The following is a 20,663-nucleotide window of genomic DNA, read 5'->3' as shown; positions in this document are numbered from 1 at the left end:
CAGATGTATTTTGGAATTTATTTGGATTTTAGAAAGAATATAATCTATACACTATATAATATGAAATAATTTCAGTTAGGTATGAGGTAGCACCCCAATCAAACACGTATGAAGTGGTATTTTAAAAAATCATAAATCATTTCAGATTAGCTTTTGCTACATACCATATGATTTATGAAAGAACTCTAGGTTTTCAGACCTTTTTGGATATAGACATTGGGTATAAGAGATGTGGACTTGTAATCAGTGTATGCTGAAAGTAAGACTAGCATCCACATTTTTAGTAAAAGTTGTGAAATCATTTCAGTCAGAGCAACAGATATCTTTGAATATGCAAGGTAAGTGGTTTTTTCATTTTATAGTAAAACATCTGAAAATATTTTTGGATGCAATTTCTTTGTTTACCAGGTGGATGGATGATGGCCTAGTAAATGATATCACCCCCAAATTGATAGGAGACAGACCTAATACATACATATACACGAAAGCATTGGCAGAATATGTTGTACAACAAGAAGGAGCAAAGTTAAATGTGGCCATTGTAAGGCCATCGATCGTTGGTGCCAGTTGGAAAGAACCTTTTCCGGTAAGTTGTTAGAAATCTCTAAATAATTGAAATTGAAAATTTAAGTCATAGCTCTGTTGAAGCGTTGGCAGCTCTGTTTGATTTGAGAGCACGTTTTATTCACATAGCTTAGTATGGCAAAGCTGTTTCGGTTCATAGAAAGAGACACTTTTTTGGTACTTCTACTTCTGATGTAATGTGTGTATAGAAATGCAGATCAACATTTAAAAATCCTATTGAAAATTAAATCAAAGACACTAATGTTGTCTTGAGTCAGAGGAGACCATGAGCTATGTTTTCTTTGTGATTGATGAGCTTGGACTTTTGACAAATAAACATTTGTTAGCTTTTAAAATTATTTGCTGATTAGTTTCTCTTGCAACAGAGGGGAAGGGAATAGAAACGAGAATATTCAAGATCCTACTTTATTTCATTTGATTTTTAGTACCAAAAAGTAGCAGGCCTTCCAAAACATGGATTCTTCCCTATAGAGATCACAAGCTAAGAAAGAGAGAGATTTCTATGATAATTTGCTATAGAAAAGCAGGTCATTATGGTATTTGGGAATCCCTGGAATAAGAGAAAACATAGATATAAATTAACAGATAAATTGATTTAGGTACAACGTAGGTTTCTATAATGGTAGCATTTCTTGTCGCTTTGAGATTGTTTTATTTTCCCTCTGTTTTATTCAGTAATTTTGAGGATAATTTACCATTTCTCCCTGAACTCAGGATACTGCATCAGTTAAATAGCATAAAATCAAACTTGAATAGGCTTAATTTAGCAAAAATATTTGACAGATATGCACTCCTTTTTATAAAATTCTCATTTCAGAGTTAATGGAAGAATAGGTAACACCTTGAAAATGATTTTACTTAGACACTTGCAATCCCAGAGGAAGACTACTTTAATGTAGGATGGGGAGAAATATTCTGGTCTGAATCTAAGTCTAACTTTTCGGTTTTAGAAGAGAACTACCAAGTATATATGTGGAGCTGTAGATTTCAAATAATAAATCTCTAGTTTCATAATATTTATAAGCTTCCTATTTTTTTTTTCTTTGGTATTAGGGATGGATTGATAACTTTAATGGACCAAGTGGTCTCTTTATTGCGGTAAGTAAACCTTTTGATATATTTAATATTCTGTATTTTTTTTCTGTTTTCTGTATTTATATGTATATGTGGACTCTGGCTTATATATCTTAAAGTGTTGTTTTTAATTTTAACAAAGGCAGGGAAAGGAATTCTTCGAACAATGCGTGCCTCCAACAATGCCCTTGCAGATCTTGTTCCTGTAGATGTAGTTGTCAACACGAGTCTTGCGGCAGCCTGGTATTCCGGAATTAATAGGTATATGAGGTGACAGCGTTGCTTGCTACATATATATAGTAACTGAGAATGGGAAACAGAACTACTGACTAATGTTAATCCCTCAGTCTTAATATTCCCATACCAATGTATGTATATGTATGTGTATATGTATATATGTATATATGCACATATATATATATAGGCATTATCACTTCCAACTGCAAGAGTTGGCTTATCACAGGCAATAATAGCAAGTGGTTCCATTAGCAGTAATTAAGAATTAATATTATATTAATTCTCATGTACTACCTGCAGGACGGACAAGTTCATTAGAGATTAAAAATGAACTCCCTTCACCCCTGATGATTTTTTTAATCCATACTAAAATTTGGTATAAACTCAACATAAACAGCTGAAAATTCAGAGAATGGCTTACATATATCAAACATGTTACAGTAGAGCAGCTTTAATCAACTTACGGGCCTCCTTTTAAAAGGGAGTATTTACAGGTGACACAAACTTTAGGCTCAGTAACTTTTGTTTTCTAATTAATAAAACTGCCCTTATTTTTGAAGTCAGTATTTTTTATATCTTAAAAAAGGTGGGATATGATCATATGAATATATGGTTTCTAGTAAAAGGGAATTCAGTCTATAATATTTTCAATTAGAACGTCTGAAAATGAGAAGGAGATAGGAAAAACTGAGATTATTTGTCGTTGTTCTTCTTACATTTAAAAACAACAGACATTCCTGCTAATACAAGGAGGAAAAATATAAAAAGGCAAAATTTGTATTTTTTTAATAAATAATATTGTTGGTAGGGGAGGTGAAAGGGTAATTAATAGACACAAAAATTAATCTTTTAAGCATACTTTAAAAAATAATGTAGAAAAGGTACTCATCCTCATTTTTGCCTACTTGAATATCATATAAGATTTAGATTGGACAAGTTAGGCCTCTTTTTTATATTTCATTGCTTTGATCTTTGTTTTGCAGACCAAGGAACATCATGGTGTATAATTGCACAACAGGCAGCACTAATCCTTTCCACTGGGGTGAAGTTGGTATGATTTTACCTGTGTTTTTGAATGTTAGAATAAATCTTAACTTAAAATGTTCTCTGAGTTATGTCAGAATAATCCATGAGACATTAAGGCCACTGAATTACCAGTTTATTCTTATTTTAATTGCCATCTTAAGAATATCTACCTGCCTTGTGGGCCTTAGTAATGTTTTGCAAATTTAAAACTATCCTGCTACATATCCCCTTCTCATCCCACCCTTGTCTGATCCGTACTCTTTTTCTGCTGCCATTGGCAGCAGCCCTCATAGATACCTGTGGCATGGAAATAGTGCTGTTTTTCTTTCATGGGCACTCTCAGTGCTGATGTTGCCTATCCATAGGCAATAGCACTTCCAACTACAAGAGTTGGTATATCACAGGAGATAGGCAGTGGTCCAAAGAGTAATAAATAAAGGAGTTAGCAAGTAGGATACATTTTGTTAGAATATTTTCCATTATATTTATTAATCTATATAAATTGACAAATTCGTAGCAGGTTGTGTATGCTTTGTTATGTGTTCTAAAATGGGAATACTATAACTTAAAGCCTCCTAAAATTGAATCATGTTTAAGTTGTTGGTTGATGCTTTCAAATTTAAAGTAAAATACCGTGTTTCCCCGAAAATAAGACCTAGCTGGACCATCAGCTCCAATGTGTCTTTTGGAGCAAAAATCAGTATAAGACCCAGTATTATATTTTATTATATTATATTATATTATATTACATTATACCCGGTATTATATTATACCCGGTTTTATATAAGACCGGGTCTTATATTAAAATAAGACCAGGTCTTATATTAATTTTTGCTCGAAAAGACACATTAGAGCTGATGGTCTGGCTAAGCCTTATTTTCGGGGAAACACAGTATATATGGCATTGATTTACTAATAGGTCTTATTTTACCTCTAACTGAATGATTTTTGTTACCTTTGTAGAACAATTTTGATTTTAAAGTAAATCTTTTATGTCATTTGTCTACAGTTTTTCTATAGCTTTTTTATTTCAATTTAAAGATTGACCATTAGAGCATATAAGAAAAAAAAATCTAGGGTGATTTTAATTTTATGATAATTATATTTAGTATTCTTTTAATAATTTTAAAACACTTCAAATGAGAGGTATTTTTTGTAATCTTTTTTTGTATTATAAAGTTCAGTAAAAATTAAGTTGAGCATTATTTTTTAGTGAGTGTCTCAATATACATTTCCACTAAAGTATTAACATAGATGATAATAGATTTGATTGTGTCGACATTGCATAACCTGAATAAATTATAGTAGAAGTTAATTTGGGGTTGTTTTAAGCTGCTGATGTGTGTTAATTTGAGCACCTTAATTATTCATAAGCAAAGGATGATGACTTTCCTTTTCTTTTTTAAGTAAGTACAGTAATAAGAATCTGGAAAGAGGAACAGAAAGAAAGAAGCTATCGTGAGAGGTGAAATATAGAAAGTGACATTGTAAACTGACATAGGTAAAAAAAACATTAAAAGGATTTTTAAGAGTGAATTTTAGCAAAAATTCATTCACCTAAATAAAATTCATAAATAGTGGCAGTTTTAAAACGACTTGAGTTCAGCAGTCTAACACACATATTCTCTTAGCTACTATAGAGAGTAGAACAGTTTGTTTTTTAAATGAACGAACTCTTGACATTTTGGTAAAATGCTTTGTAAAAACATGATTTTTTTTCAAAACTTCATTACATGGTTATTATCAAAGCTGTTACACAACTTTTCTTCTTCAGAATACCATGTAATTTCCACTTTCAAGAGGAATCCTCTCGAACAGGCCTTCAGACGGCCCAATGTAAATCTAACCTCCAATCACCTTTTATATCATTACTGGATTGCTGTAAGCCATAAGGCCCCAGCATTCCTGTATGATATCTACCTCAGGATGACTGGAAGAAGCCCAAGGTAATGGTGACTAGCTCTGTCTTATCTGTTCCTCTGACTGTTAAACAGCCCGTGCTTACACTAAAATGCCTATTAACTCTGTATTTGTTTATGCTTATGATAAGGCTTAATGGCCTTTTGTGAATGAGAAGACTCTTGAATTTAAGACTTTGTCAGAAAAGCAAAGGTAGTGTTACAATTCACTCTAATTTATTCTAAAGTTTGGATAATAAATTATTGTCATGTGCTGAATTCTAGGTCTAACTTTAGGTATTTTTTTCTGAATAACAAATAACATTCAAAATGCTTTGACGCTTATTTTTCCTACAGGATATTATCTAAATCATTCCTTCAAGATGAATCCTTTAAATCAAGTATTCAGGCGCCCCAATGTTAAGTTGTATTCCAACAACTTATTGCTTCATTATTGGAAGGGTGTCAGACATACAGTACCTGCATTATTGCTCGATCTTGCACTCAGGTTGACAGGTCAGGAACCGTGGTAAGAAGAATAGCAGTAAATACACTCTATTGGTAAGGTGGTGGAAGCTTGCTGGAGAGAGGAGAAGTCGCTAGCATGAGCTTTATCCTTAGAATACTAACCTGATTAATCACAATCACAGTCAGGATGCTAAGACATTTCTTATCAATTAGGGATATTTGGGGAGACTGACTGGATCTTATCTTATTGGGCCATTGATCCTCCAAAATCCCATAATATAGGAAACGTCTAACATCAAGATTGTCATTGTTATTATAAGCTGAAGTAGAGCCCTTCTCTTCCTCTTAAAAACATAGGGTAGCTTTATAGGGGTTTAAAGTTAAAATGTTTTGCTTTAAGTAGATTATTCAGTTTTATATGAAAAAACATAGGATGCTTCTAGAAAATTAATGGCTTGAATTATCTCAGCTGCCCATTCAGCTTATAATATGGTAATTACAGTTTTTGACTAATTTTCCAGGTTGAGAGTATTTTTTTTTAAAGTTAATAACAAATGGAAAACTTTTTTTTCTTATAGTTGTTATAGCCTTTTTTCTTTTCTTTTTTTTGAAACCCACAAACGTAAAATCTTTCTGTCTTTACCATAATTACAGTGAAATGTATTATAAAAATATTTATTTTTTTAACTACATTGGCATTACAGTGGAGCCTTTGATTGGAGAGTTCAGGATTTGACTATTTATGTATAAAGAAGATGCTGATTCCAGAACTTCCATCAACTGCTCAAAAAGTAAAAGTGAGGTATCTGCCAGTTATAGTGTCTCAGGATCTGAGTTACTTGTAGGGATTTTCTGTGGATTCAGTTATGTTGCTAAATCTAGGTTATGTATTGAAATATGTGAGAGGTGTTGAATTAAACAACTTTAGAATAGGTAAAGAACTGCTTAATGGAAAAAAGATCCAAAATATATCAAAGTTATTTTCATGTTTTCTGGAATGATCTGAAAAGTGCAGTATCTGTCATTGGCAGCATTCTTTTGTGGCTAAAACAGATGTAAATTTATCAGTGATTGCAGTGTATGCTTTCTTGATATTAATAAAGTTGTTGCAAGTTAGAACAGAAAAGTCAACCCTAGGTCAAAAAAGTTAAATGGGTTAAATATATCACAATGCAAAGGGGGCTTAGTAAACTTAAAAAATGAGTGAATAACCCATGTTTATTAAATAATTTATACTAGGTGTTGCTACGTAACAAGTCATCTCAAATTTAGTGACTCAAAACAACAGTCATTTTATTATTTCTTTCAATTTATTATTTCTGTCAGGATCAGGAATTTGGGAAGGAATCAACTGGGCAGTTTTGGCTTGGAGGTCTTTCATGTGGTTGTTGTCTGATGGAGCTGAAAGGGATGCATGTGGTGGAACAGCTGGTATCACTGTCTCTTCATATAGTGTCAGGATCTCATATAGTCTCTTTGCAAGGACTGGTGGTATCCTCAGGAGAATTGGACTGCTTACATGACAACTGTAGACTTCAAGGTGAAATATTTCAGCAGGCAAGGTGGAAGCAACACACGTTTTGTGACCTACCTAGGAAAATTATGCAGCATAGTTCAGCCTTATTCTTTTAGTCACAAGTGAGTCACAAGTCCTCCAAGATTCACGGAAATGAGATGTGGAGATTGGTCAAGATGTGTATATGAACAAATGAGATGAAAGGTTTTGTTGCAGCCATTTTTGGGAAGTGTAGTTTGCTACAGGTAGCCTCCTGGCCACAACAATTTATATTTCTTCTACGTGGAAAATACACTTGTTTCTTCCCCCCATGACCTCTCTGACATCAGCTTGAAGCCAGTGTTCTGTCAACTACATCTGGTGTAATTGCAAATGAGGCTCTTTAGGAATGGTTTTGCAGGTATAGTTCTTAAGCATTGGTCTGAAAACCTGTGAACTGAAGCAACAAGTTACCTGCTGCCCACACATCCAATATATAATGGTGAGACAAGCATAGGAAAATGACTTTAGACAGTCTTGTGCAAAAAGAAGAGAACATGGGAGGCACACAGCAATCACTGGTCCATAACAGTGTGAAATTCCAGCTGGGTATGTGTTGATGGTTTCTTATTTAGGGCTCAGTCCTACTCTCTGGGAGTTCCCTAAGGCTCTTGGTGGCTGCTTGTGAGTCATTCTTCTTTTTCCATTAAAAAATGGCCCGTGTTTGCAACTAAATAGCTTTCTTAACCTACTTCCTGCCCATAGAAGGTTGGGAGTCCCTGGGGGGAATCACCTACTATAAAAGGGCTATATGGTTTCTGTTGCAGCTACTAAACTCTGCTGTTAATTGTAGGCTCCAGTATGCAACTACCCAACTCTGTATCCATAAACAGTATGTAAATGAATAAGCATGACTGTGTTCCAATAAAACTTTATTTACAAAAACAGGTAGATTTGTCCCTTAGACTCTGGTTTGCTAGCACTTGATTGATCCAAAGGCCACTTTACATTTTGTACTGTCTCTGTCCCTTCAAGTACAAACTGGATGTTCTGTGTATCTATTTTAAGACAATCTACTCCATTAGACCAAAGCTGTACCCACAGATCTCTTTGAGATATGCCCTTCTCTGTCTTGGGTTCCTTATGAGGTTGCTATGAGACAACATCCTTAGATCCTAGCCTCTTAGGTCCTTAAACTAGACTCTTAGGTCCTGCCTCTTGGGTTTCTATGAGACATTTCTTTACGAAGCAAGCCTTTTGTTTGAAAGGTTCTATTTAGGCATGTTGAACAAACTCAAAAAGTCTGGACGCTTTGGTTAGAAATAAATGATAAAGATTTATTCAAAGGTTTTGGCATTTGCAAATCAGAAACACAATGGCAATACCCAGAGTGTTCTGAAGAAGAAAGAAAAGTTGAGTTCTTATAGTAAAAAGTACATGTTTAAGAAGAATCAGTCCTGCATTTTTAGCCCTAGGATTGGTCCAGGAGAGTTATTAGTCAGATGTCAGTCAGTCTGGATGATAAATGCCAGGTGATCTGGAGAATGGGTGCCAGGAAGTCTGGTCACATCTGGTGGCCTGGATAATAGATGTCAGGTGGTGGACGTTAGGTGGTCTGGGTCTGTGAGTCCTTGGGAGAGTAATCAGGGTTATCTGAAGGTCTGGTGTATGGCCAGGTATTGAAATTCAATGAAGTGATATATATCCAGGCATTGACACAGGACTGGAAAGTTCAGAGGTTTAAGTTCCAAAGCCAGTTAAAACAAGAATAGAATTGTTTCCTCTAATTTAGCAGCTTGACTATAGTGACTCTGTTTCATTTCTTCACTCTGTTCCTCAGGTACTACCTTAGATCTTTCAGAGGTCTTAACAAAATATCTGACATCAAAATTCTGGATTTGACCTGTGCTCAGAACCTGTTTTTTAAAGAATTCCTCCCTGGAATTTTACATTTCCTCTAAATTCCACTCAAAGAAATAGTTCATTTTTCAAAGATCACCTTATTCCTCTTTGAGGAAATTTTGGCTAGATCATCAAGTTTATTAGGTACAGTTTCTGTTTTCCATGTTACTACTGGTGACAGTTTTGTTCTTCCAACTCCCAACAATATTTTTCTCACTTTCCTGTAAGGCCTCACCAGCAGGTTCATTGAAGCCCTTTAAGGCTTCACTCAGATTCTTTTCTTGGTCTTTCAGGTTTCACCAGTGGTCACCTCAGAGACCTTTAGATTCTGTCTACCATCTGACCCTGAAGCAAATACTACATGTTTCAGATTTTTTATTATAGCAGCCCCACACTCGCCAGTACTAAGATCTGTTCCCATTACCTGTGCTGCGTGGCAAATCCCCTCAAACTAAGTATCTTAAAACAACATTTTATTATTTTTTTTTTATCGCCTATGATATTTGTGGGTCAGGAATTCTAGAAGGATTTGACTACATGGTCCTGTCTCAGAGTCTCTCAAGTGGTAGCTGTCAGATAGGGACTGGAGCAGATCACTGTGGAGTAAGGGGTAATGGAAAGGAAGGGTGCAGAGCAGCTGAGTGGCCGCGTGTCTTTCTCTCGTCCTGTAGTCTCTCCGAGCCTCTCCATGTGGTCTCTCTACACGGACTAGTTTGGGCTTCCTCACAGCATGACAGCCTCAGGGGAAGTGGCACAGCATCCATGATAACTGCAGGCTTCAAGGGCAAGTATTCTAGCGAGCCAGGCAGAAAGCTCTATCACCTTTTCTTATCTACCCTCGAAAATCACAGGGTCATTTGCACTTCATCTATTGGGTATAAGTTACCTTCGCCTCTTGATGGGGAGATAGTCAAGGTGACATTATAGGTGAGCATGTAGGATGGGAGATGATATTGCAGCCACCTTTGGAAATTAAAATCTGCTCCAAATAGGAAACATCAAGTAAAGAATCTTATTATCTGAGGTTTGTCTTGTGTGAGGCTATGTATTAAATCAGGAATGATCTGACCTCTGGGAATTTAAAGTCTAAAAACAGTGAGAGACCAAGTTTCTTTTTTTGTTTGTTTGTTTTTTGTTTAGGCACTTTTATAAATATTAAATGTGAAGTCTTGTAATTTATAGTATTTAATTTGTTCAGACATTTACTGAGCCAATCACTGGGCTTTATACCTTATATTGAGGCCTTAATATAGTGCCTACTTCTACATTAAACTAATGTCAATTATGTCATTCATGGTGTGCATTTTACTCATTCACATCATTCTGAGTGTCCGCTAGATAAAACTCGGATTTACTTTAATCTTGGCATAATTATAAAAAGTACACCTCATGCATCATATGGATTCCTGGTTAATAGCCATTAGGACTGGGATGCATGATATTACATTGTAGAAGCAGTATAAATTGTTCACCCTAGCTCTGAAATGTAGTAGGTATTTCATCACTGTTAAAAATGACATTAAAAAATGGCTACATGGTCTTATCTTTTGGTTATTTAGCTTAACTTCTCTGAACCTGATATTTTTTTAATCTGCGTGGTTCTCTACACCTCGGGACATTTGACAATATTTGGAGATATTTTTAGTCATCACAACTGGGGGAGGGGTGCTACTGGATCTAGTTGGTAGAGGCCAGGGGCGCTGCCAGACATCTTAAAATGCACAGGATAACACCCCACCACAAAGAATTATCTGGCCCAAAAGGTCTGTAGTGCTGAGGTTGAGAAACCCTGGACTAGATGACGGTTACGATCTTGCCCTACTGTAAAGAATTGTGATTGATTATTTTTTTGTGCATTGCTATGATAAAGAGTAAATAAATTCTCAGAACATGCATGGCAGTGTAGTCCCAGGCATTTGCTTTTATGTCATGTCTCAGCAAAGAGTGATGGTCCAAAGTTGTAAGTTTCTTTTTATCTCCCATAGGTTTGATAAATACTCTATGAACTTTCCTCATATATGGCCATTCAGATTTCTTTTTCTCACTCCAGTTTTTATTGTAATTATTTTTGAATGGCTGAATCAGTGATACAGTTTAGGGTAATTCTAAATTACTTGAATGAATCTGAGGATAAGACTAGGTGAGACTTACCAGTGAAAAAGGAGTTAGGAAGAAAAACTTTTTAATGAGGTGTATTTTGGAAAACCATATTAACCAAATACATGTATGTGTTGTGATTCAAGTATACTATACTGGCTGTGATAGTCAATATTGATTTAATTACAAATTTGTCCTTTTTTTTTTTTTTTTTAGAAAAAAAGTGTTTAATCTCTTTTCTAAAAGCAGCATGTATTGTTTTTTCTCCAAGTGCTTTTGAGCTGTGTGAACTATTTTTGTCCAAATATAGCCTTTGATGCCCAATAATTTTTTTCGTGTTTAATGGAGGTTTTATTTTGTAATTGTTTTCTTGCATGAACTGCAGTTTGTTTTTTTACAAAGTCAGTGTTACCTCATTTTCTCTCAGTATTCTGGATTCAGGGTTTCTTTCTAAATGTATGTGTCATCAGAATTGCTTAGCTAACTATGTTACTGTTTTGATTTTTCCCCTCTCGCATTTCTAATGTTCTAATTTTTCCCCATTTCTAAAGCGCCTGATTTGGGGACTCCCTAAACTACATACAATGCTAATCATTATTGTGGGAATATAAATTGAGTTCTTTTAAAATATCTCTCCAAAAATTATTTTTTTGTTTATCGGAGGTTAGGAATTTTGGGTGTGTTTTGTATCAAAAGGTTCTTTCTTCCCTTTCCCTACTTGTCATAGGTGATTATTTTATAGATGTTACTGCTCGGGTTAGTGTTATGATATCAATGACTTACCAGTGAGCCAGCCATGATACATAAAATGACAAATTTAAAGATTATGAACCCGTACCCTTTTAAAAAGAAAAACTCGAACTCCTTTATTTCGATAAGGATGGATACTAGAGATTTGGGGAGATGAGTGAATATCTATTTCAGAAAGTTTTCAGCATGAGTCATTGATTTCATGGCACATCCAGATGATCAAGAGCAGTACCTGTCAGTGTTACAGAGAAAGTTATTTAAAATATATATAGAGAGAGAGTTGACTAAATGGCAAATGAATATTTCTGTGTAATGTAATACAATATGTTTTGAATTCAGAGGAAATATTAGAAAATGCAGCTGAACTAAAATGTGGTTTACAGAACAAAAAGTAAGGAATTCTAATTGAATCCATTTATTGCTTAGTATATGTAGAAAATTTGACCTTAAAGTATTGTATTTCCTTTGAAAATTAATTTCATACATCAGCAGAACTCTGTTTAGATAATATTAAATGCATTTGCTGCTGCTTAAAATTCTTTTGTTTGTTTTGGATTTATGAAATATCCTTCCAAGATGCAGAAATATTCTTATTAGACCTGCTGGTTTGGTACACTTACTGAATTACGCATTATACTTTTACTGTTAATGTCTCAGTATAGAAACTGATACCCTGGGTGGTGGTGAGATTTTTCCTAATCTATGCAAAATATAAATCTGTCATTTTCTTACAACAGGATGATGAAAACAATAACTCGTCTTCACAGAGCTATGATGTTTCTTGAATATTTCACAAGTAATTCTTGGGTTTGGAATACTGATAATGTCAATATGTTAATGAATCAACTAAATCCTGAAGATAAAAAGGCAAGTATTTTTTGTTTTATATTAGAAAATAAGTAGCATAGTAATTAGACAGCCATTAGCAACCTGAAAAATAATTGGATATTTTCCACAACCATTATGCAGCAAGAAAGTTATTGATGTATATTGATGTAATGAGAGTCTCTCATTAAAGCTTCAATCATAATTGTTGGTGATGAAATAAAATTGCTTTACCTTAGAATTTACAATGTAAGAATTTGAGAAGCAGATATTTTTAAAATATAATTGAAATGTTGATTCTCTTTTTTCTTTTAATGTCAGTTTCAAAGAGAACTTTGATTTCTTTATGCATTCCCCCCCCCCAAATACTTTGTTTTCTGAGTTTTGAAAAACCTTTTCTCAGAAATTGTTTTTCATATACTTTTTGTCGTTCCACATTTTTCCTTCTGTTAGTTTGAAACAAACTCTTTGAGTTCTTTTTGAGGTTACCTTAGGTATTTTAACATGCATACCTAATAAAGTCTAAATTACAATTTCTATAGTCTCTTCCTCAAGGACATTCAGGACCTTAAAATGTTTTAGCTGTGATTACCAACCACCCCCACTAACTTACATGATTAATACATTGCTTTAGTTTTCTATTTAAACCTCTTAAGTAGAAATGATTATTTTGTTCAGTTTTATTTAAATGTAGCTATATATTTACCCATGTCTTTGCTATCAGATCCTCTCTTTGGATCATTGTCTTTCTACCTGAAATATATCCAGAATACTAGAATATGATTTAGTATGGGGTCTATTAGTAGTGAACTCTAGGTTTTTGATTGTCTGACATGTCTTTATTTCACCCTTGTTTCTGTAACATGATTTCAGCACATTAACGGTAACTTTCTTTTCATGTGTTTCTTATGTTGTTGCTTTTGAAAAGTCTAATTTGCTGCTGCTTTACAGGTGATCTGTTACTCCTACCTTCTTCTCAAGAGTTTTTCTCTGTGTTTGGTGTTCTGCAGTTTCACTATGAATGTGGGTGTAATTTTGAAAAGTTTATCCTGTTTCGGTTGGGCTTCCTGGATCTGAAGTTTTATGTCTTTTAGCAGTTCAGGAAAATACTTAGCCATTGTTTCTTCAAATATTGCCTCTTCACCATTCTTTATCTTCTTGTGAAATTTTAGTATACGTTAGATCATTCTCTCCTCCAGGTCTTTTAACTTTAATTTCATATTTTGTATCTCTGTTTCTGGCCTGAAATCTAGATAATTTATTAAAGTTTTATGGCACTCTGTTAGCTGTGTCTAAACCACCGAATTGAATTTTTGGTTTCAGTCATTATATTTTCATTTTCAGTTCAATTTATTTTTCAGATCTTATGGACATTTCTTAATTAAGCAATTTTTAGAATTTTTTACTTGAAACATGTTAAACATAATCGTTTTAAATTCTGTTTCTGATCATTCGTACTTCTACAGGATGTTCAAATCTGATCTGTCTGTTGGTTAAGCTGGGTTTCTGTTTAAGCTGGCACCTTGTTTCTGTTTTTTATTGGTGTTTGATTGTAAATTCACATTCCTTGAGGATTTCTGTGGGAATTTCTTCCCCCCTTCTTCTGTCTCCCCTGCCCAACTCCAGTTCAAGCCGTGTTTCTCTAGTTGTGTAGGAGACACAGCTCCCTGGCCCATGCTGGTATTATGAGCCTTGTGCTCCCCCCGGCGGAGGCAGTCAGTTGCCAGTTGTCAGTTGGCCTCTCACAGCAGCTTTCCCGGCTACCGGCCACTCACGCTAGCCACCGGCCGCTACTGGCAGCACACAGAAGCCCCGCCGCAGCTCGCACCGACCTCCAGTTGCTCATGGCAGCCCAGCTCCAGGGAAAGCCATTGTTCATAATCTTAGCTCTAGAGGTCCCAGCTCTCTGGCCCATGTGGGAATCAAACCGGCGACCTCGGCGTTAGGAGCATAGCACTTCAACCACCTGAGCCACCAGGCCGGCCCTATGGGAATTTTTTTGAAGCCTATATTGAAATTGCAGTTTCCCAGTAAGGATTTACCTTTGCTTCCACCAATAGCCTAGTGACTATTAGCATTAACTAGCTAGGTGTCATTAACAAGCCAGAACCACTTTAAAATATCTGATTAGGTTTTTAGCATAACTCAGGTAAATACAGGCCTTAAATAGACTATTGCGCTGGTTAATGCATGATTAGTTTCTCAAAGGAGATTTTTTTTCCCCATCTTCCCAGAACCAACTTCCTTTCTCTTCCTAGTTCTTCCAAAAAAAAAATGTAATAATATGTTATTTAACCCAATATATCCAAAATAACATAATAACAATTTTAAAAGTTATTTAAAGTTTAAAAAGTTTTTCAAAGGATATTTTACTTTGTATTTTTCATACTGAGCCATCGAAAACCAGTGTGCATTTTGCACTCCAGCTGACTCCAGCATATGTCAGTTCAGGCTAGCCACAATTCAGGTGTCACAAGGTGCGTGTGGCTTGTGGCTACCGTATTGGATAGTGCAGCGTTAGTCCATTCTATTGGTTTTGCATGACAGAAGTGCTCAGTGTGCTGTTTCTCTGACCACTTCTATGTGTGGTAGGTTTACTTCTTTTTCATCCATGCTTTGAGGATAAAATTTTTTGGATTCTTATGTTTTTGCAGGAGTGTTCTGTAAGAATATAGAATACTTCTGAATTTATGGGCCCACAGACTTTATAGCCATTTTTCCTGTCTGCCTTTAACCTTAAAAGCAGACGGTCTAAGTTAGCAGGGTCCTGCAGATAATCTCAGGATGAAAGATTTATGGCTTATGCTGATTCTGTACTTTTCCTCTACCCCACCTTCGCCCTTCCACCCCACATCCCAAAGCATAATACATATTGCTCAATGGATTATCAGCAAATGAGCACCCATGTGAAGAAGTAGAAATTACCTCCAGAAGATTGCCTCATAACCCCTTTCAATCACTACCTCCTCTCTCCTAACTCTATCTTGAGTTCTAACACTAAATGTTAGTTTTACCCATTTTTGACTGCACAAATGATATGATGTGACAGGAGTGTTTTTTACTTTTTATTTATAGACATTTGAGTTATTTCCAGTTTTTGGTTATTGGGAATAATTCTTCTATGAACCATGTACACACATTAGTGTAGGATATATATCTAGAAATAGAATAGCTGAGTCAAAGGGTATTCGTATGTTCAATTTAGTAACTAACGCCAAAAGTTTTCCAAAGGGGGTGTATCTACTTACATTCCAGTGGCAGCATATGAGAGTTCCTGTTAATCTTCATCCTCCTTAACATTTGGCATTTTAATTTTCATTTTTAATTTGAGCCACTTTGGTGGGTGTGTAGTGGTATTTCAGTGTAAGTTAGTATGCATTTCATATTACATAAAAAAACTTAAGTAGAAATGGCCAAAAATGTCAATACTAGAGAGACAGTTTACAGAAAAACAATTCTTAAGTGATTCTTAACCATTTGAAAAGATACTCAACTTCACTCAGAAAAAATTGAAATACAAATTAAGACTGAGATATTTACTATTTATTAGATTTGCAAAAATGCAAACTCAACATATTCTGGTGAGGCCTTGAGCAAATGGGCATTTCATATATTGCTGGTAGAAATCTATATCTTTCTCTGTCCTTTTATTTTCCACTTTTCTGTTTCATCTTTCAAATATTTCTCATAAATAGCATACAGATTTTTTCAGTCTGACGATTTTTGACCCTTAATTGGAGGGTTTAATTCATAATATAATTTCTGATAATTTTGGTTTTAAATCTCTTAGTACTTTCTATTTATCTTACCTGTTTTAAGTTCTTTTTCTTTTTTGCTTTTTTTGAGGTTATTTTTACAATTTTATATTTTACCATTTGTATTAGTTACATAGAAATATATTATTTTTTAGTTGTTTTAGTAGGTTACTCTGGAGATTACAGCATCCTTAATTTATAAAGGTCTAATGTAATACTAATAATTCTATCTGTACTCAGATTAATACCTATCTGCTATTGTTAACATGTTTTAATTCTATATATGTGTTATAGGCCTCATAACCATTCTTCTTTCTTTTGTATAACCATTTTTCTTATTGCACTCTATGTGATAAGTATTCATATAGATATACCAGCATAATTGTCCTTTTATTGTTCTTTTTTTTTTTTCATCTGAGACTTCAGTCTGTAATCATTTTCATTATGCCTAAAGAATGCCCTGTAGTGCACTTCTCTAAGTATGAGTTTTCTGCTCATGTCAGATTGTTTCAGTTCTTATTCTTCTGGAAACATCTTTATTTTTCAAGGATACTTACACTGGTATCGAATTCTATGTCAGCAGCTTTCTTTGAGCACTTAGAAAGCATCTTTGGTTTCCCATTGCTTCTTCCCAAGTCAACTGTCAGTTGTTTTCTTTGGAAGTAATCTATATGGTGTTTTCTGACATCTTCAAAATTTTTCTCCTTGACTTTCAGCAGTTTTATTCTGGTATGTCTAGTTGTGTGTGTATGCATATGGTATATGTGTGTTTTGAATCTATGTCATGATGTCTCATTATTTTTGGAAAATTTCCGGCTATTGTCTTCTCAGATATTACTTCTATTTCATTCTTTTTCACTCTTCTGTGGGAATCCAGTTACACATTTATATGACCTTCTCATATCTTCTATTTAAGTCTCCATTTTAAGTGTGATGTTACTTTAACAACTTATTTATGGTAGCTTTTTTTGATCTAATCTAAAACTTGATGTTTTTAGATAAGTGATGACATATAGTGAATAATCTGTTTATCACCCCAAAAGTGTGGAGGAGCACTTCGTAGTGCATGGCCCTCTTATTTTGCCATGAAATAGCATTTTTGTAAAGCTTCCTTTTCCAGAATCATCTACCTTTTTCATCAGATGGCCTAGTTACCGTCGTTTAAACTCCTAAGCCAGCTTTCATAACATATTGTTTCTCTTGATGTCAGTACTATTCGCTAGGAAAGTTATTCTGTGTGGTATGCAGGATGTTCAAGAAAAGAGAAGATACTGTAGATAGAAGCTGGAAATAAATGTGTTAATACGTGTATTAAGCAGTGAGGAATACATAGATCTATTTGGACAATGGGATTTTGTCTTTTTTTTTTGATGTTGCAGGCTTCTTTCTCCTCACACTTAATATATTCTTCAAATGTTGACGTGAGTTTTCAGATTATCTTCTTAGTGTTTCTGTGTTTAATAGAAAGTATGGAATAGGAATAAGAACTATTTTGTGAACAGCAGTAAGATTTTAAAAATTAATACTGTAAATATTTTGTAATCATGTCATTTGGAATTGGCCTTTGGAAAAAGTATGAATTTTTACCTAGTTGTGAAACAAAATTAAAGTAACCAGTCATTTTTTTTGTTTGTTTACGTAGACTTTTAATATCGATGTACGGCAATTACATTGGGCAGAGTACATAGAGAACTATTGCATGGGAACTAAGAAATATGTTTTGAATGAAGAAATGTCTGGTCTCCCTGCAGCTAGAAAACATTTGAACAAGTAAGTTTTACATGGGTTTGGTTTCCTCTTATCTTCCTTAAGAAATATTACACAATTTTTTGTGGGGGGGTTATACTGAATGAAAGATACTGCTAATCTGTTGTTTTAGGAAAAGGGCTTACCTTTGGATTGGAACTATGGTAGCACTGATTTAGCTTAATATTGTTGAAACTTGATATCTTTTATCAATTTATGCTGTTTCTTAGCAGTATGTCCAAGTGGAATTTAGTTTTAAAAATAGCTGTTATCTTCCGTTATATTGCTACTGAAGAAGTAAAGATATTAAGAGAAAATAAAAATATATTTTAAACCAGAGGTAATTTATTTATTTAAAGATTTTTTTTCTTTTTTTACCCTATTCAAATGCATCTTTGGAAGAGGAAAAGAGACAATAATACATGATTCAGCATGGGATTTTTTTCTTTGTTTATAAAACAGTTATAATTATTCCCTTCGTCTCTTTATAAAAATAATACGTAATGATTGTTAAAAAAAAAAACTCAGAAGAGGAAAAATCACTGTTAGTCATCTTCAAGACTTTTATGTTCTTCTCATGCTTCCAAACTGTGAGGCTTTTCAGGGCCGTTAGTTGTATTGATGAGGAACTGAGGTTTAGGAAAGTTGTGTTTGCCTAGGTCATAATTGTATTAAGTGGCAAAACAAACTAGAACAATGAGCTTTTGACATCGAATTCAAAGCTCTTTTGACAACACCCATTATTCACATATTATAGTCCCAGTTTGCACTGCCTGTTGAATTTGAAGGAATGTGTGTAACATTGCACATCTAAAGATTTGTGTTCCTTCCTAACACCATTAAAAACATCAAAGTGTTTTGAAACCTTAGCAAGATAATATGCATGTCACTCTTTGAGAATGGGAGGGTCCTCCTATCTAGAGCTACTGCCATGTTTGATTCATGAATGAATTCTTGTCCGGTGGCCTTTGATCACACACCTATAAATGAAGGACTAAGTTCACTTGTCTGACAACTCGTAAGCAGCTAAAGATGTCAAAAAAATCTTTATTTTGTTTGTAGGATGATATGTATAATGAACAAACTTTTTTAGATTAGATAAGAAGCTCTAGACATGTAAGGGATATGTCTGTTTTACCTACAATATACTTGCTGCCTGGCACAGTACTGGGCACACAGAAGGATGCTCAGTAACACTTGTTGAATGAATAAATTTGCATCCCAAATATACTTTTATAAAAAGCTTTGCGTTATTCATTGTTAATAGAGGTAATATTTTGTTTGATGGGTTGCAGTCCAGAATATGCACAGTCAGAATTGATTTTTGCTAACTTTCTAATTTAAGGATTTCTAGTTTTTAAATAAATTTCAAATTAATGTGGATTTGAACTTTGATTATATTAAAAACTGAGCATTAATTATCTGCTATCCAACAATATTTATTCTAGAAAATATTGTCTAATATGTCTTCTGATTTATTTTCCAGGTTGAGGAACATACGTTACGGTTTCAATACTGTCCTTGTAATCCTGATCTGGCGTATTTTTATTGCAAGATCACAAATGGCAAGAAACATCTGGTACTTTGTGGTTAGTCTGTGTTACAAGTTTCTGTCGTACTTCCGAGCATCCAGCACTATGAGATACTGAAGACAAGAATTTAGCATTAGAACATCTATGCATATGGTGGTCTAAATGCACAAAATGTAAAATGTACTTAAGTCATCTCACCTTTTGTCAAGACATTAAACCATCTTAGATCGGAGTGTGGAGTAAATTATGGTACATTTTATGTAACATTTTAATGTTTATGCTCATAAAAACCTAGTGAACACATGCAGTATGCCAGCTCAAATCTGCAATAGCCACCAAAACCATGACTGAATATTTGGATCCCTCGGGAAAAGGGGTGGGGTGAGGGTAGGAGTGGGGATGTAGGAACACTGACCAGTATAACTGTGCAATTCTGGAACATATTAATTAAAATATGCCTTAACATATAGTGAATTTCTAATTCTAATATTTAGTGCAATGGAAAGCATTTATTTGGACAGGGATACTAGCGAAGTTGGTAGGTATTTGATTCCTCAGTGTTTAATTTCTTTTCCTCAGTTGAAGGGTTTTAGTTTTAATAAAATTATAGCCAAACTATTTTCACATTATCCTGTAAGTTGTTGAGTGGTCTCAGACATGAAAGACGTGTTCTCATTTTTCTTACTCTGATTAGAGGTCTGATGCATATCATTTTTCTATAAGCAATCAGTTGCTTTCATAATCAGAAGGCTTTCTACGTATTATTTTAAAGATCTTACTGGATCTAAATGGGTTTGAAAATCCATATCAATATATGCTATGTGTTTCTTGAAGGAAAATTAAAATGAATTCAATAAGACTATTAGCATAAAAAAATTATACATTTTTCTTGTTCACATTATGACCGAATAAAAATCGATCCTGTGATATGTTGTTCTTGTTTTGAAGTTGGAGGATTTCTTGAGACTTTGGCAAATGGGGGCGGGTTGGGAAGGGACTCACCATACTTGTGCTCTCCTCCCTTTATAAATTTTATTAATAAGACTTTAAAAAGGCTTATACTGTCTTTCCAGTGAAAACTGAAAGTACATTATTATGGAAGAATGTATTTGCAGGTAGTCATAACATTAAGAAAATGTTCTCACATGTGTGTAAACACATACTAACTTTTAACCCTGAGAGCTGAATTCCTTCAAGAAAAATAAAATAATGCATAAAATAATGTATATAAAATTAAAGACTTTATTTACATACCACGTAAAGTAGCAAACTA

General features: G+C 34.3%; 1 protein-coding gene across 13 annotated transcripts in view; it reads left to right on the top strand.

Moving 5' to 3' along the window:
• FAR1 (fatty acyl-CoA reductase 1) overlaps nt 1-20,317 on the top strand; it is a 62,044-nt gene extending 41,727 nt beyond the window's left edge. For 7 of the 13 annotated variants that reach the window (XM_081064887.1, XM_081064882.1, XM_081064888.1 and 4 more), the window contains 8 exons: nt 409-586; nt 1,639-1,683; nt 1,802-1,920; nt 2,880-2,947; nt 4,697-4,868; nt 12,270-12,399; nt 17,755-17,882; nt 19,345-20,317. In XM_081064887.1, the coding sequence (XP_080921013.1) occupies nt 409-586; nt 1,639-1,683; nt 1,802-1,920; nt 2,880-2,947; nt 4,697-4,868; nt 12,270-12,399; nt 17,755-17,882; nt 19,345-19,507 (1,003 nt within the window). In that variant the 3' untranslated portion in view covers nt 19,508-20,317. Of the gene's footprint in view, nt 1-408; nt 587-1,638; nt 1,684-1,801; nt 1,921-2,879; nt 2,948-4,696; nt 4,869-5,177; nt 5,350-12,269; nt 12,400-17,754; nt 17,883-19,344 lie in introns of all 13 variants that reach the window. The other 6 variants (XM_081064894.1, XM_081064893.1, XM_081064883.1 and 3 more) reach the window with 1 other exon arrangement.
• Nucleotides 20,318-20,663: the final 346 nt, after the last annotated feature.

Source organism: Rhinolophus hipposideros (genome assembly GCF_964194185.1).
Source record: "Rhinolophus hipposideros genome assembly, chromosome: 10".
Lineage (NCBI taxonomy): Eukaryota > Metazoa > Chordata > Mammalia > Chiroptera > Rhinolophidae > Rhinolophus > Rhinolophus hipposideros.
The sequence above is the reverse complement of the archived record's forward strand: the minus strand, read 5'-3'. Positions and strand labels throughout refer to the sequence as shown.